The following is a 15,026-nucleotide window of genomic DNA, read 5'->3' on the forward strand; positions in this document are numbered from 1 at the left end:
TGTCGATTTCGCCCGGATTCTTTTTTGTTTTGTTTTAATCTGCCTGGGGCAGCAGCATAGGTTGGAAGGCGGAGACTGGAATCGCCTGCCAAGCCTGGGCTCTCGGTCACAGAGGCAGCGCCTCCCGGTTCACGCCAAGTCCATCCCCCACCTTCTTTCGCCATTCATGGCCTTCCCCTCCCCTCCCCCCATCATGTGACCGCAGCCTGGACTCCAGGCTTGTTTTTCCCCTCAGCTCAGTCGCACCGCGCAGGCGCCTCGGAGCCCATTCATTCGAAATGCGTAACAATGAGCCCCGGGGCCCAGCGGCTCCGCGAGCTTCCCAGCTCGGCCCGAGCCCCTCTCGGCCCCCAGTGGAGGCGGCGCCTCATTGGGGTCCCCCACCCCCGGCCGGCCACCCACTCGAGACCAACCTCCGACCCTCCGCCCACACTCGCGGAGTTGAAGTCAAACTTTCCTGGGCAGCCCCGGCGCCGCGTCGGCCCCTTCCCCCGCCCAGGCCCGCCCCATCTCCGCACCCGGCCGGGCCACCCACCGCGCAACCCGGCCCAGAGCGCCGACCTCGCCGACTCCTCCCAGCCCCCGCCCCAGAGACCCCCCTCGGGCCGCGCCGCCGCGAAGCCCAGGTGAGCTCGCGGGAGGTGCCGGTCCGGTGGGTTCGCCGCGGGCAGTTACCGGACGGTTGATTGCTTCCACTGTGAAGGCAGCCCTTCGCACAAGAGGAGCGCGGACCAGAGCTCGCCCGGCCGCCCGGTCCCCTCGGGATCCTGCCCCTCCCTTCCCCACCCCCACCCCTTCCCGAACTGAAAGACAACAAACCAGCCGCGGAGTGAGGGCAGCCCCGGCGCGGGCCGCCCTGGACACGACAACACCACCAGCCGCTTGTATATCCCCTCTCCGACTGACGCCGGTCTCCCTGGCGCGCCTTAGTACTCCCGTCGCCTCTCTCATTCCTCCACCGAAACTTTCCTACTTACCAAACCCGTCGCCATTACCAAGTCTTTCAAGCTTCGTCTTCCCCCTCCCTCAACCCCCCGGGGGCTGAGCCTTCGCCCCGCTCTTTCGCCCTCTTATTGGTCCACGGAACTGCCATTCGATCATTCCCCTTTCCCATTGGGTGATACCGTGGTCGGTCTCGGGAGGCGGGCTTGTATTGACTTTTGTGTTGTCTTTACTGGAGAAGACGGCGTGTCAATCACTAGAGTGAGCGCTTCGGATTGGATTGCTGCCGAGACTTCGGGGACCTAAGCCAAACTTTGCCCCCGAAATGGATTGTGGGATTCGTAGTCTCAGCCTTGCTCTGTTCTTCTGGGAAACTGCAGGCGAGAGAAACTAGTTGGACTACGTATCCCAGAAGGTCGTGCACAGCGCTGTCTTGATAGTAAACAAGAGTCATAGGGACACGTGTATCAGCTCGTTTGTTTTGGTGTCTGGGACAAAAGGGAGGGGGCGGAGGAAGCGAGTGTTTTAAAGCTTTGGCCTCTACTCTTCCTCTGGGCCTCTCCTAGCCCTCGGAGAGCCCCAGTCTCTCGCAGCACCCATTTCGGGCCATAAACAGGCAGAGTCGCTCGCTGCTCAAAGTTTGGCAGGAGGCCAAGGTATTGTTTTAGTGCGAGGGGAAGGAGATGACTGCACAGGCGGAAGCAGTGCAGCCTCGCGAGGGACCAAGCCACCCACAAATCACAGCCCCAGGCATTATGGGGATAATAAAGGTGGTATCGGGCTCCAGTGGGAAGAACTAGAATTTCTTTATCACGACCCTTTCCTGGCCACCCCCCGGACAGCAACTTGAGAGGGTTTCTTTGCCAGCTCTGATCAGTTCACCCAAGATTTGTTGAATGCTGGCTGTATGCCAGGCACTGAAAGGCTTGGGGACTAACAGAGAAAAGTTCAGGGTCTGGAGAATTTATAAAGCTGTAAGGGGATGGATGATTACTATTGACTTAGAAATTGAGGCAACCCAAAGCGGTATTTTCCATGTTGACCAGCTTGCTCGTTAAGGTAATAGAGGCGTAACGTGTGACCTAAACTGAATCTGAATCATCCAAGTTTCCCTGGTAAGTTTTTGTTAACCAGTGTTTTCCTCCAGACGACTTCCCATTGATGAAAGAAAAATGTCTTTCCACTTCGTTGCCACTAGGAGTTCCTCCTTAAGTTACTAATACTCTGACTCACCAGAGGAGGATAGCTTCCCTGGCTTTATAGTTAACTTCACTTTAAACATGGCTGGCCATCACAGTCCACGGAGTCTATAATTGTTTTTATCATTAACATTCAAAAGGCATTATTAAGGTTTTTTTTCTTTGAACTTTTAGTGTTTAATCATTTAAGCTATGCTTCAGGTTTTGTATCTTTAGATCACTGTATGCATGCTTAGAATTAAGAGGAAAACTGACATTAGTTAGAAATCTATAAAGTCAAACCACTGAAAAGAGCCCTTAACCGTAACTGATTATTCCTTTAAACACTACCCCCCCCTACATTTCTTGAAGTTTTTTTTTTTTTTTAATTTTTTAATGTTTATTCTTGAGAGAAAGAAGAGGGGAGGGGGTGGGGCAGAGAGAGGGAGACACAGTCCAAAGCAGGCTCCAGACTCAGAGCTCTCAGCACAAAGCCCAATATGGGGCTCAAAGTCACAAACCACAAGATCATGACCTGATCTGAAGTCAGTTTAACCAACTGAGCCACCCAGGCACCCTGCATTTCTCGAATTTTTAAATCTGCCTGAAAGCCACAATGAATAAAGAAATCCCAAATAACTCTCATGGTGAAAAAAGTTTTACAGTTCTTTTAGGGGTTCCCTGTTGGAAGCCTTGAAATGAAATTATTTTAAAATAGTTCTGTCTACCCTATGATCAAAGATTTATGTTCTTGTATTCACAAATAGTAACTTTTTTTCCTAAAAATAATTGAGGGCCAGCAAAACACCTAAATTTTTCAGAGAAGAAAGGACAGGGTTTGAACTTATTATCTTTCAGAGATAATAGAGGGATCCAAAAAAGAACTAGACTGTGACCCTGCCGTTTTCTTTTTTCTTCCTTTTTTTCTCCTTGCAGTGGAGGGTTGCTGTATCTCTGCAATGTTTCATTTTTTGACAAAAAGAGAAATCGTAGAATTTACCTAATCGTTTAAAATTAAAATTTGAAGTATTTATGTCTTACTCCCACAAGGAAACTGAAAATCAGCTTTCCTTCCCCCAAAAACGAGCTTTGAAAAGCCTGAGCCACTCCTTACCCCTATTCGTTGCATAAACCATGAGGTCTGTTTTCAGCTGAACCTTACCTTATTTTAAAAGGTTTTCTATCCAATGGGGCACCCGGGTGGCTCAGTTGGTTAAGTGGCTCAGTTGGTTAAGACTGTTGATTTCAGCTCAGGTCATGATCTTGTGGTTTGTGAGACTGAGCCTAGCATTTTGCTCAGTGCTCAGAACTGAGCTTGCTTGGGATTCTCTCTGCCCCTCCCCTGCTCATGCTGTCTCTCTCTCAAAAATAAATTAAATAAATAAATGGTTTTCTATCTGAAAGTTCTTACCAAAAGCTTTACTGGAGATGTTTTTATCGGTGAACACAGTGATGGGAAGAGTAATTTCAACTTCAGATCAAGATTTTTTACATTATTATAAATAATTACCTTTGAATAGTCCTGTAAAGTTTTTTTTTTCATTCACTCATTCAGAAATATTTAGTTCCTATTATTTGCTGACCACTTTGCCAGTTGATGAGCCTACAAAGATAGGAAATATTTTCACATACTTTCATTTTTGTCTAAGTCACTGGGGACTAAAATTCTGACATTTCAGTCACAACTGATTAAACATCAGTATTAGAATCTCTACACCTCTGGGGCACCTGCAGGGCTCAGTCAGTTAAATGTCCAACTCTGGATCTCTCAGCTCAGGTCTTGATCTCAGGGTCATGAGTTCAAGCCCAGTGTTGGGCTCTCCACTGAGCATGAAGCCTACTTAAAAAAAAAATCTCTCCACCTTTAAGGTGAATAATTAGTTCTGTCTTTTGACTTTCCTGGGAAGCTAAATGACCACAGTAGTACCTCATATATATTTAACAGGAACATCATCATTAATTCTTGGTGACTAATAAAACCAACCAACTCATAACCCAGAACAAAAATCAAAGTAAAAAAACTAGTAAGATCTTGAAAATATATGTAAATTCTACTCTTTCACTAAAACAGATACAATTAAAGAACACATAATAAACTATGCCAAGAAGTTGTCATTTAAGATCAAAATGTCTTTCCAGCAGTTTGTAAAATACTTGTTTTCATAAAAAAAACATGAAGTGCTGATTTGTTAAGAAGATTTATCTTTTTTTTTTTACTACCTTTAACCGTAACTTTACTACCTAAAGTAGTATTGTAAGGTAGTAGTACTACTTTACTACCTAATTTAAGAATTTAACAACGTATTTGCCTCAATTCCACTACATTTGGCACACCAATGACTACTTTGCTGGACTAAGAAAGATTAAGTTCAAGTACAGGGCATTGTTTACATATTGAGAATATCGCTGTTCAAATTGTTAAAAAGGAAATGAACATTTAGAAGGCTCAAAACACTTACATGAATCGACAGTTGAGCAAAATCACCTCCCACCAAGGCTATTTTATAATCAAGTGTTGACTATCTCATGCATTTTATTGAATACTGTCCTGAAAGTGAGAAATAGAATGGCTGTTACTGTATGGTTTGTGGACCCTCATAACCAGATGTGGGTGACTGGGAGCTGTGGCTGGCTGCCCTACCCAGGGTCATGAGAGAGGATCTCCCTGCACACTGCTAGCCTGCGAAAAGATCAGAATTCAAAGTACAGTTTCTACTGAGTGCACATTGCTTTTGCACCATCATATAGTCAAAAAATTGTGAGTCAAACCACATGGGACCATCTGTACTAAAACTAGGAAGTGGAACACATGTATAATCTAAAATAGTGCCCCAAATTTTCAGATAGTTTCTCTCTTGGTAGATTATTTAAACTCTTAGAAATAGCCTTCCATATCCACTATACACTAAAACAAATTAATTTTAGGGGTGCCTGGGTAGCTCAGTCGGTTGAGCATCTAACTCTTGATTTCGGCTCATGTCATGATCCCAGGGTCATGGGATCAAGTTCCACATTGGGCTCTATGCTGAGCGTGGAGCCTGCTTAAGATTCTTTCCTCCTCCCCCAATGTGTGAGCTTTCTTTCTCTCAAAAAAAAAAAATAATAATTTTATAATTCCAAGTACTCAGGTACACTCAAATTGTAAGGAAATGCCTGGGAGCCTAAGAGTGCCATTTTAGAAAGTAGTAGTATGTCTGTTGTGCTTGTAATTCTTGATTCAACTATGAGTTTAAATTATACTCAGATGACCATAAAGCAAGACCTTTCTTCAGTGTAAGTGAGTGTCTTAACACTATCGCCTTTAGGAGGAAGAACTAAGGAGAAAAGGAGAACTAAAGAATGATTGTTGGCTGGGACTGGGGGGGTGGGGGGAGGTTGGTTGGGAGGAGACAACATGGCTCAGTCGGTAGAGCATGCAATTCTTGATCTCAGCATTGTGGGTTTAAGCCCCAGGTTGGGTGTAGAGATTACCTAAAATCTTCTTAAAAAAATGATTGTTGGGTTTCTAGGCTGGATAGGACTTGTGGGTGAGTATTGATGGTATGTCAGTGCTATTGCTGAGGTGGGGAATGTTGGAAAGAATGGACTTGGGAACTGGGAGGAGAAAAGAATGGATTCAACTTTAGATAATGAGCTGCCGTACAGACAAGAAATTTAGGTAAAACTGCTGAACCTGTGTGGGGTTTAGGAGATCTAAGTCAAGAAAAATAAACTTGAGTGTCTTTAGGACACAGGAGACTACCCTTTGTGGCCTCAGTTGCCCTCAGTTCTTGTTAAATTGTCCAATTTGGTTTTAATGAGAATGTGAACATTTAGAGAAGGCAACAACAATTTCAACTTAATCCTACTTCCTATTTATAAAATTTAGAAGCAGAAATATGAAGGTTTTTGTCTTTCAAATGACTTCTCATGTGTTTGAGATCATTCTTGTTATCTGAACTAACACAAAACTCCCATGTATTTTCTCCTCATGTCTGTTTGTTACCCTAGGCCCTCATCTATGTGTTTTCTTTTTGTTGCCAGTCGTAAGAACCTCGTTTTAGAGGCAAGCCTGATAAGAAGCGATTAAAACCACAAGTCTTATCACACTGTGCCACACTTCATATTTTTGCTTCCATTGGTCACCCTCCAACATGTACATCACCTCCTCCTTCCCCTGCCACTATCTCATATGCATCTTGCTGTCTGAGCTCTCAATCAGTAGATGCCTGCTGAACCAGGGAACGAGAAGTTAGGAGGAAACAAGTAGCACAAATCTTAGTATAGCAGATTATGTGTTACACTGTATGCCCTGGGTGGTTTTGAACACTGACTGAACAAGCTTCCATGTGCTGTGTCCTTGCCCTACACATGCATCGTTATTATAAGAGGACAGGTCTCATTTGCTTACAAGATAAGTGCAATTCCCACTCATTCCGTCTCCCTCCGTGCCAGTCACACGTAGGTATACAAAATTTGTCTTATCTACTTCCGTTCCTTCAAGTTACGCAGCCTATCACAACATGCTGTAGTAATAAACATGTGGAAGCTATTTAAGTTCAGCTAATTTAAGGAGCAATTACAAGAAAAAGATTTGCCAAAGAGGTCTCTGTAGTGAGCATCTCTCCTAAAATAATTGCTTGGCTTTAAAACATGACATTTGTATACATTTCAAGAATAGAGGCATCTGGAAAGGAGAGGCCTAACAGAGGCTGTGGCGTTCTGGGGAGACATGTTTCTCCTCTCGCTCCTCAGCGGGATCTAGGTGGGTTTCCAATTAGGACAAAGACGGAAAACCAGCAATCAGAAGCAACTTTATCCAAGATTTTTGACCATAGTTACTGCTCATAAACTCAGGGTTCTACTTGAACTTTTTTTTTTTGGATGTTGAACAGAAAACACTTAAAGAGTTTCACTTCTAGGTTATTGCTTTTGTCATCTGAGTCCATTTCCAGCTCACACTTTAAACTTTTGCTGGCCTCTGGAAAAAAAAACTCTTCCGTTTTTGCAGTTAAGAGTAAAATTTCATTTACTTTCTATAACAACTCAGTTCTAATTGATACTAACACATTTCATGTATATACATTTTGCAGTATGTCTTGGGGGGTTTGGGGAGGGGGTTGTGATGGCAATGCTCAGGTTGTGGTTAAACCACAATGCAGAGAAGCCACCTACCTAGTAAGTGTCCTTTTTTGGATAATTTTTGATGGTGCAGACAGTTCCTTCCACAGCATACATCATGTTTTCCTAAATGTAAATGTTACATGCATCTTCAGGATTTCCTAGAAATTTTAGGCTTTATATATTTACAGCATAAAAAAAGAACAGAAAAACCCAGATCTGTTGGTCAAATAAAGTTTTCCTCTCAAGCATCGTATTACACCTGTGCTGCAAATTTGATGCAAATTTCTCCATAGGTTCAATATAGGAAAGCCTAGGAGACCAAGAGTTGCACAGGAAACCAAGAGATGTCAGCTGTCTGGGAGTTCCGCTATGGACTCACCAGGTAACTGATTTGGGCAAAGTCACTGATTCTCCTCACTTACACAGACTGAATTGATCTAAGCTCCCATAGTTATTGTTGGGCACACAAGATTTCTGCAAATACCTGGTATACTTTACTGTTTATGCTTCCATAACTCGTTATACTTTTAAGGTTTTTTTTTTTTTTTTTTAAAGTACCTGTTAAGACTAACAACCATAGAGTTTCAGTTGCCCAACCAGTTTTTCTGCCTTTAAAAACATCCTGGAAGAGGTAAGGTGGTCTCCTATTCCAATCTGTTTGGGTCAAAATTCTTTCTGATATTCAACATCAGGCTGTATGTACTTCATACTCTCTTAATTTCAGAAGCCAGCATTCTTGATTATTCTATTTCTCCCTTATGTGTTAAGAATTCCATTTCTCCCTTAGGTACTAACATTTTATTTAGATTTCAGAATTCCTTCTTCAGTCATTTAACAAAGCCATGGCTTATCTAGATGTATTACTTACCCCTCTGGGATTACACATGATTAACTTTAAGTGCCAAAGGTCATCTAGTCTTTGTTACAAGTATAACATTTCTTGGGGTGTGCCCGGGTGGCTCAGCCGGTTAAGTGTCCGACGTGGGTGGACTCAGGTCATGATCTCACAGCTGGTGAGTTCGAGCCCCGAGTATGGCTCTGTGCTGACAGCTCAGAGCCTGGAGCCTGCTTCGGATTGTGTGTCTCCCTAGTGCTCTGTCTCTCTCTGTCTCTCTCTCAAAAATAGATAAACATTAAAAAAAATTAAAAGAAAATATAACATTTCTTGAGAAAATTAGGAAAACTAGATCAGTATCTTCAAGATGCTTTAGAAAGGACTCAGCACTTAATCTTACATATTTCAATAAAGTCCAGAGTCCTTCACTTCGTGTCCTATGGCTCCCCTGCACATTTCTACACACCTTAAATGGTCCACTCCTTTCTAACAGTAAGCCAAATACATTCACCCAACGTGTATCACAGGTAGTGTTTGCGAAAATATATGCACCAAGCCCTAGTTCATCATGACATGCAGAAAACACACACTATAAAACAAACAGGGAGAAGCACTTGTGTTAACAGAATGTTCTTCCAGAGTATTTCTTAGCTGCACATGCTGGATCCTTGAATGAAACTTCAACAGAGAATTTCCAAGTAGTAAAATATCTTGGCTGGTGACTGAATAATGACATCCACATCCACAAGTGAAACTTAAGGTATTTTAGACACTTTGACATATAAATTCCCTATTAGCCAGGTTTATTTCGTTAACCAAAATGGCCCAATGAGTCTGCAGCAGACCATAATTGTTTATATGTTTATATCGCATATGACTGATAGTTAAAATTTGTGAAAAACCTATTGCTATAAAGAGCCATGTTTCCTGGTTGCATTACGTCTGGGGCGGGGGGAGGGGGGGCGGTTTTCCCATTGGCCACATCTCAGTTAGGCTTTCACATAGTGCAGTATGCACGACGGAAGTACCAGTAAAGAAATTAGCGAAAAACAAACAAACAAAACAAAAAAAAAAAACTTCATTAAAAACATTTTATTATAAAAGTGTGCTTTATTATAAGGTAAATTTAAATATAACCAACAATACTGAAAATAATGTAACTGGCATTTACAGCCTTGGTCAGAATTCTCTATTAAACAGGCATTTGTTTGCTATTCCATGAACAGTTAACAATCAGCTTATGCAACAAGGTATCTTGAAAAAGTGGATAAAGAATACAGAATGATGAACCAGGAATTTGGGCGGGTTCTTTGCGGTTTTTTTTTTCTTGTCTAACAGACATGACTTTTAAAATAAAATCTGAAGTAGAAAAGAAGTCATCTTCATGTAGTAAGCTCTCTTCCTACATGAAGGTTTGCAAAATCATTAAACAGTGTTCTAAAATGGGGTTGAAGTTATACTTTACATATTGTTTACATATACATGACCCGATGAACCTATTTTAGCCATATTTTCATTATACTCAGACCATAAACATTCTCTAATAACACCACACTATAACAGCCACAGAATATTTTTACCCAGGTATATGTTTTTTTAAAACCTGTTTCCCCAAAATGAAATTGCTCATTTAAAAGTGAACAACTGGTTAGAATTAACCTCTCCAAACACTGTGGTCACGTGGGCCTAGAAATAACGTTAAGAATAATACTGCTTTGGTTGAGTGGAATTTAATTCATCTTATATAGCAGAATAATAAGCATATCAATTATCAATGAAAATTTATACAACTGAGTTCATCCTGCACATTTGAGTCTATGTTAATGCAAATGGCAAGGTCTAATGGTACATCTGGACTGGGCAGAAATTCCTTTTATCTTTATGTATGGTTTATAAAAATTTATTTCTACCACCATAAAGGAAACCCAAGGGAACAGATGTCTGCAGAGGACTGTGTTATGTATGCCTAGTGAAGAACCGAGAAATATCCTGTGGGCATGTAGATAAGGACTCCAAAATATTTTTGGTATAGGACAGTTTTTTCCCCCCCTTAGCATATATAGTATCTTCAGCTTCTATAAGACAAGTTTAAATAGCATTAAAAAAACCTGTGACATTAAATGTCGAACTCAAATTTTTTAAGAGTACAGAGAACTATACAATGAAAAAAGGAAGTAGATATATGTTTTATGAGGAAACTGTGTTAATGATCTCTCCTCTAAAAAAGACTCTTCCCTATTATCATAATGACTACATTGCCCGTCCTTAAAACCACTGGAACATGTAGGTTACTGACGTTAGGCCAAAGAAGTCAAAACATACTTTATTGCAAAAATATAAAAGGTTTTAAAATTGCATATGATGTTTTATGCCATAGTCCAAGGCCAGCATATAACTTATCAAGCCAGAAAAACTTGAAAACAAAAATGATTAAAATTGTACTGACTATATATATAGCGAGTTGTAAAAAGAATGTGATGCCATGCTGTAGAGCATGGTTCACTGCCAAGTTCCCTTTTACATGGGCAGAGTCACTAACACAGCAATCCGAGGGAGTCCACATGAACACATGTTGCCCATGGTAACACCCTTCAATTATCTTCTTGCACACAGATACTTTCAATATATTACAATCATTTGAATAAACCTCTCACTGAGATCATAATTTTGTGGAGTACAAAGTCATTTCATCAGTATGTCAATATTGTTTTGATCTATTCTTTAGAAAGTGATGTTAAAGCCTATAGAGTATTAAATCACTACTCCGCTTACTGATACGTTGTAAATGTAAAAAAAGGAAAAAACCTGAAATCACAGAAAATGCTTGGCATCTACACAAACACATTCTCAGTGGACTAACCACTACTGTGTAATTTTGTCACTATAGGTCTTGTTCCATACTTTTGCTTCATGCAGTGGGTTCAACAATATCCATGTTAGTTCCAAACAGGGCAACTAATTGTTCTTCGTAAGTGGCAATGTTCCTTTTCATAATTTCCATGCAAGGTCCCAAAAGCCTTTCAAATGCTTGCACATCCATGGCTAAGAGAAGGAAAAGAAATGTAAGGAGAGAAGGAGAGAAGAAAAAGAAATGTAACATTCTTTGCAAATCTGAAAAATTGCAAAGTCATTTAGGATACCCATTCTGCATGTGTCAGGAATGCAATGGTTATTTTTATTTTTTTTAATGTTTTATTTTGAGAGAGGGAGAGGGAGAGAGAAAGAGGGAGGGAGAGAGATGGAGCATGAGCAGGGGAAGGGCAGAGGGAGGGAGACACAGAATCCGAAGCAGGCTCCAGGCTCTGAGCTGTCAGCAGGGCTTGAACCCATGAACCGTTAAGATATGACCCAAGTCAAAGTCAGACTCTTAACCGACTTAGCCACCCAGGTGACGCTGCAATGGTATTTTTAGATAAATATCAAATATAAGAAAAGGGCACAAGGATAAAAATGTTCCACTTCAGAAAATAAACAGCCAGTGTTCCCTTGACAATGGGATTGTGCAATGCTAGGTTGCTGGGAGGCTCCTGGTCTCGGGTAAGAAAAAAACAAGGGACTATAATGGCAAAGCCTGGTAATTCTAAAAACCTGTTGTTTTTTAAAGTTTATTTTTGAGACAGTGAGTGAGAACAAGGGGCAGAGAGAGAGGCAGACAGAGAATCCCAAAAGGCTCCATGCTGTCAGTGCAGAGCCCGATGTGGGGCTCACACTCACAAACTGTGAGATCTTGACCTGAGCCGAAATTAAGAGTCAGACACTTAACCGACTGAGCCACCCAGGCCCCCCTAAAAAATAGTTCACCACCTCAGTAACATGAACTCTCCTCAAAGGTGGCAAGGCCTTTTTTTCCTCTACTGTTCTTCCTTCTCGGGGCTTACTTACGACGCTATGGTGTAAAGACCTGATGTTACCTTGTGTAACGTTTACTCTCTTATACTATCACCTGGCCAATTCAAAACAGCAGCCAGAATGCTCTTCTCCACTTGTAAGTATATGCTGTATGTCACTTTCCTGGTCTGTCTCATGCATTTTTAAAAACTCAATTTATAATATACTCGTAGAAACTATGATCACACTCTCTACTGTAGAAGGGCAAATTTTCATTAAAACTTTTTTTTTTTTTTTTTTTGCCTTTCAAATTTGCAAAGGTACAAGGGACATTGTTCACAAGAGCGGAGGGAGTGGACACTCTTGCACTGCCAGTAGCACGTACATCAGCACAGGTCAAGAGGGCTGGGAGTATACAGTGAACTCCGTAAAAAGAAAGGCTACTCCTGAGAACCATTTCTAAGGAAAAATCCTATACATGGAAAAGTAGTCTGTGCGCACAGACACAAAACCTGCTCCCCCCCCACCGAAAAAATATGGAGCCCAAACCCCCAAAATCGCCAGTGGAGACCAATTAACTCATAATGTGGATGTTGACCTAACAGAATGTTACAATTTGATAAAATGAGAAATAAAATAAGAGCCTAAGGTACAGTAAATGAAAAACAGCAGTTTACAACACTTTAAAAACAGAAAGCCCATGCAAATAAAAAAGATGAAGAATTATAAGAAGATGTGGAAATCACTGGGGGTTGGTAGTGGTGGTAAGGAATTTTCCTACCTTCTCTGTATTTCTCAAATTTTCCTTAATGTGAATAAATCTGTTACAGGAAAAAAATAATGGGATTTCACTCACTTCACTTCACCTTTACTCTTTCTCACTAATGTCTATCCTCAGGGAAATTACCTGTCAGTTTCTCACTACCTTCTTTTTCATCCAGGTGTAACACTTGAGCCCTTTAAAAAGGGGCTCCTCTAGGAAGTTGATTCTGAACGGACCCTCAGATCTTAAGAACACTAAAGCTGGGGTGCCTGGGTGGCTCAGTCGGTTAAGCATCTGACTTCGGCTGAGGTCATGAACTCGTGGTTTGTTAAGTTCGAGCCCTGCGTTGGGCTCTGTGCTGACAGCTCAGAGCCTGGAGCCTGCTTCAGATCCTGTGTCTCCCTCTCTCTCTGCCCCTCCCCCAGCTCACACTCTGTCTCTGTCTCTGTCTCTCTCTCTCAAAATAAACATAAAAAAAAGAACACTGAAGCCAAGTTTATTCTACTGAACCGTGAATAAGAACACAGAGTGGCTAATTACTGTTGAATCAATTTTTCTTAAAATGTCAACTACATGGACTCCTTCTGAATTCCATTTTTCACCATTAAAGTAAGCGCTTTCTCATATATGGATCTCAGATACAGACAGATGTCTTCCATTTGAGGACAGCATCTCTGCTGCTAGGAAATAAGAAGTTGAACAATAGAGATTTTGCTGCTGAAACCATGGTTTCCTGGGACCAGGACGAGGAAGTACTCCCAAAGAGCTTCCAGCTTTGCCCAGAGACCTTAATGTATGCTATAAAAATACTATTCTGGCTTTTTTTTGAGGAACACAAACTTTATTTGAAAAACTAGACATGGGGCGCCTGGGTGGCTTGGTCGGTTGAGCGTCTGACTTCAGCTCAGGTCATGATCTCACGGTCTGTGAGTTCGAGCCCCACATCGGGCTCTGTGCTGACAGCTCAGAGCCTGGAGCCTGTTTCGGATTCTGTGTCCCCCTCTCTCTCTGCCTCTCCCCTGTTCATGCTCTGTCTCTGTCTCAAAAACAAATAAACGTTAAAAAAAAATTTAAAAAAAAAAGAAAAAAAAAAAAAAAGAAAAACTAGACATAAAACTCCATACTCAGAATTCTTTACTAAAACAAGATGCCATTTCACGCCTATATGAAAGAAGAAAACAGGAGAAAATAGGCATGTGAAAAATTTTAAAGAAAAAACTAAGGGCGGGGTGCCTGGGTGGCTCAGTCAGTTAAGCATCTGACTCGTGACTTCGGCTCAGGTCATGATCTCAGTTTGTGAGATCGAGCCCCCCAACAGGCTCTGAGTTGACAGTGTGAAACCTGCTTGGGATTCTCTCTCCCCTCACTCTCCCCCATTTCCCCCACCCCGTGGGTGCATGCTCTCTCTCTCTCAAAATTAAACCATTTTTTTAAAAAGAATATTTTAGGGGTGCCTGAGTGGCTCAGCACCAAACCTCAGCTCAGGTCATGATCTTACGGTTCGTGGGTTTGAGGCCCCTGGAGCCTGCTTCGGATTCTGTGTCTCCTCTCTCTCTATCCCTCCCCCACACACTCTCTCTCTCTCTCTCTCTCAAAAATAAACATCAAAAAAATTTTTTTAATATTTTAATTAAAAAAAAAAAAACCAAGGGCTTCCCACAAATCGATTTCATAATGCAATGAGTCCTTACCTTGTTCTCTCTAGTGGGGACTGTGAAACGTGTGAACCCAGTAAGACCATCAGTACAGCAACACGAATACATAAAAGGCAGACCGAACAGCTTCCACACGGAGGAGCACGTACAGTGCTGTGACTCCTACCTAAACATTTGACGGTCCCGATGGCGTGCGCCGAAGCTGCTCGGGGTTTGTTAGTGACCAGAGCAAGTTCTCCAAAGTACTGTCCCCGGGAACACCGAGCAATTTCTACTGCGCCATTCTCTTCCACCTCGGATTTGCCCTGACAAGGGAAGTAAGAGCATGCGCTTTGACTCAGCTTATGAAAACCGAGCTAACCTTAGTCTAAAGCATCAGAAAGGAAACCTATGGTGTTCCTTGCTCCCCATGGGTGTTTGGGACTTGCCAACACTTACCTTCCTTTTCATAGTGATTTTCACTTCACCAGATTCTACAATGAAAAAAGAATCTGCCAGATCTCCCTGTAAAAAGGAAACAAGCACCGAGGGTGAAAATGTAAATTCGGGTGACAACAATCCCCTTGCCTCTCAAGCCCTGAAAAGCGAAGATGATTGTGCCGGACAAGTGAAGCTCCATAGGAACAGACTCTGTCTAAATTGAAAGGCTGTGCTCGACAATCACAAGTAATGAGCTCATTTGTAAAATTAACAAACTTCCTACCACAGCCTTTCTTGCTAAA

General features: G+C 42.0%; 3 protein-coding genes across 3 annotated transcripts in view; 1 reads left to right on the top strand and 2 right to left on the bottom strand.

Moving 5' to 3' along the window:
* The window catches only part of HBP1 (HMG-box transcription factor 1), a 29,934-nt gene extending 28,894 nt beyond the window's left edge, over positions 1-1,040 (bottom strand). The window contains exon 1 of the mRNA XM_043588599.1: positions 978-1,040. Within this exon, the coding sequence (XP_043444534.1) occupies positions 978-992 (15 nt within the window). The 5' untranslated portion in view covers positions 993-1,040. The remainder of the gene's footprint in view (positions 1-977) is intronic.
* Positions 203-12,540, top strand: LOC122487750 (basic proline-rich protein-like). Its single transcript, XM_043588607.1, has 2 exons — positions 203-626; positions 12,207-12,540. Exons 1-2 carry the CDS (start codon positions 289-291, stop codon positions 12,262-12,264), a joined length of 396 nt encoding a protein of 131 aa, XP_043444542.1. The 5' UTR covers positions 203-288; the 3' UTR covers positions 12,265-12,540.
* PRKAR2B (protein kinase cAMP-dependent type II regulatory subunit beta) overlaps positions 9,136-15,026 on the bottom strand; it is a 109,238-nt gene continuing 103,347 nt past the window's right edge. The window contains exons 9-11 of the mRNA XM_043588603.1: positions 14,743-14,808; positions 14,471-14,609; positions 9,136-11,100 (exon numbers count right to left, since the gene is read on the bottom strand). Coding sequence (XP_043444538.1) covers positions 10,967-11,100; positions 14,471-14,609; positions 14,743-14,808 — 339 coding nt within the window. The 3' untranslated portion in view covers positions 9,136-10,966. The remainder of the gene's footprint in view (positions 11,101-14,470; positions 14,610-14,742; positions 14,809-15,026) is intronic.

Source organism: Prionailurus bengalensis, chromosome A2 (assembly GCF_016509475.1).
Source record: "Prionailurus bengalensis isolate Pbe53 chromosome A2, Fcat_Pben_1.1_paternal_pri, whole genome shotgun sequence".
In the NCBI taxonomy this organism is placed as follows: Eukaryota; Metazoa; Chordata; class Mammalia; order Carnivora; family Felidae; genus Prionailurus; species Prionailurus bengalensis.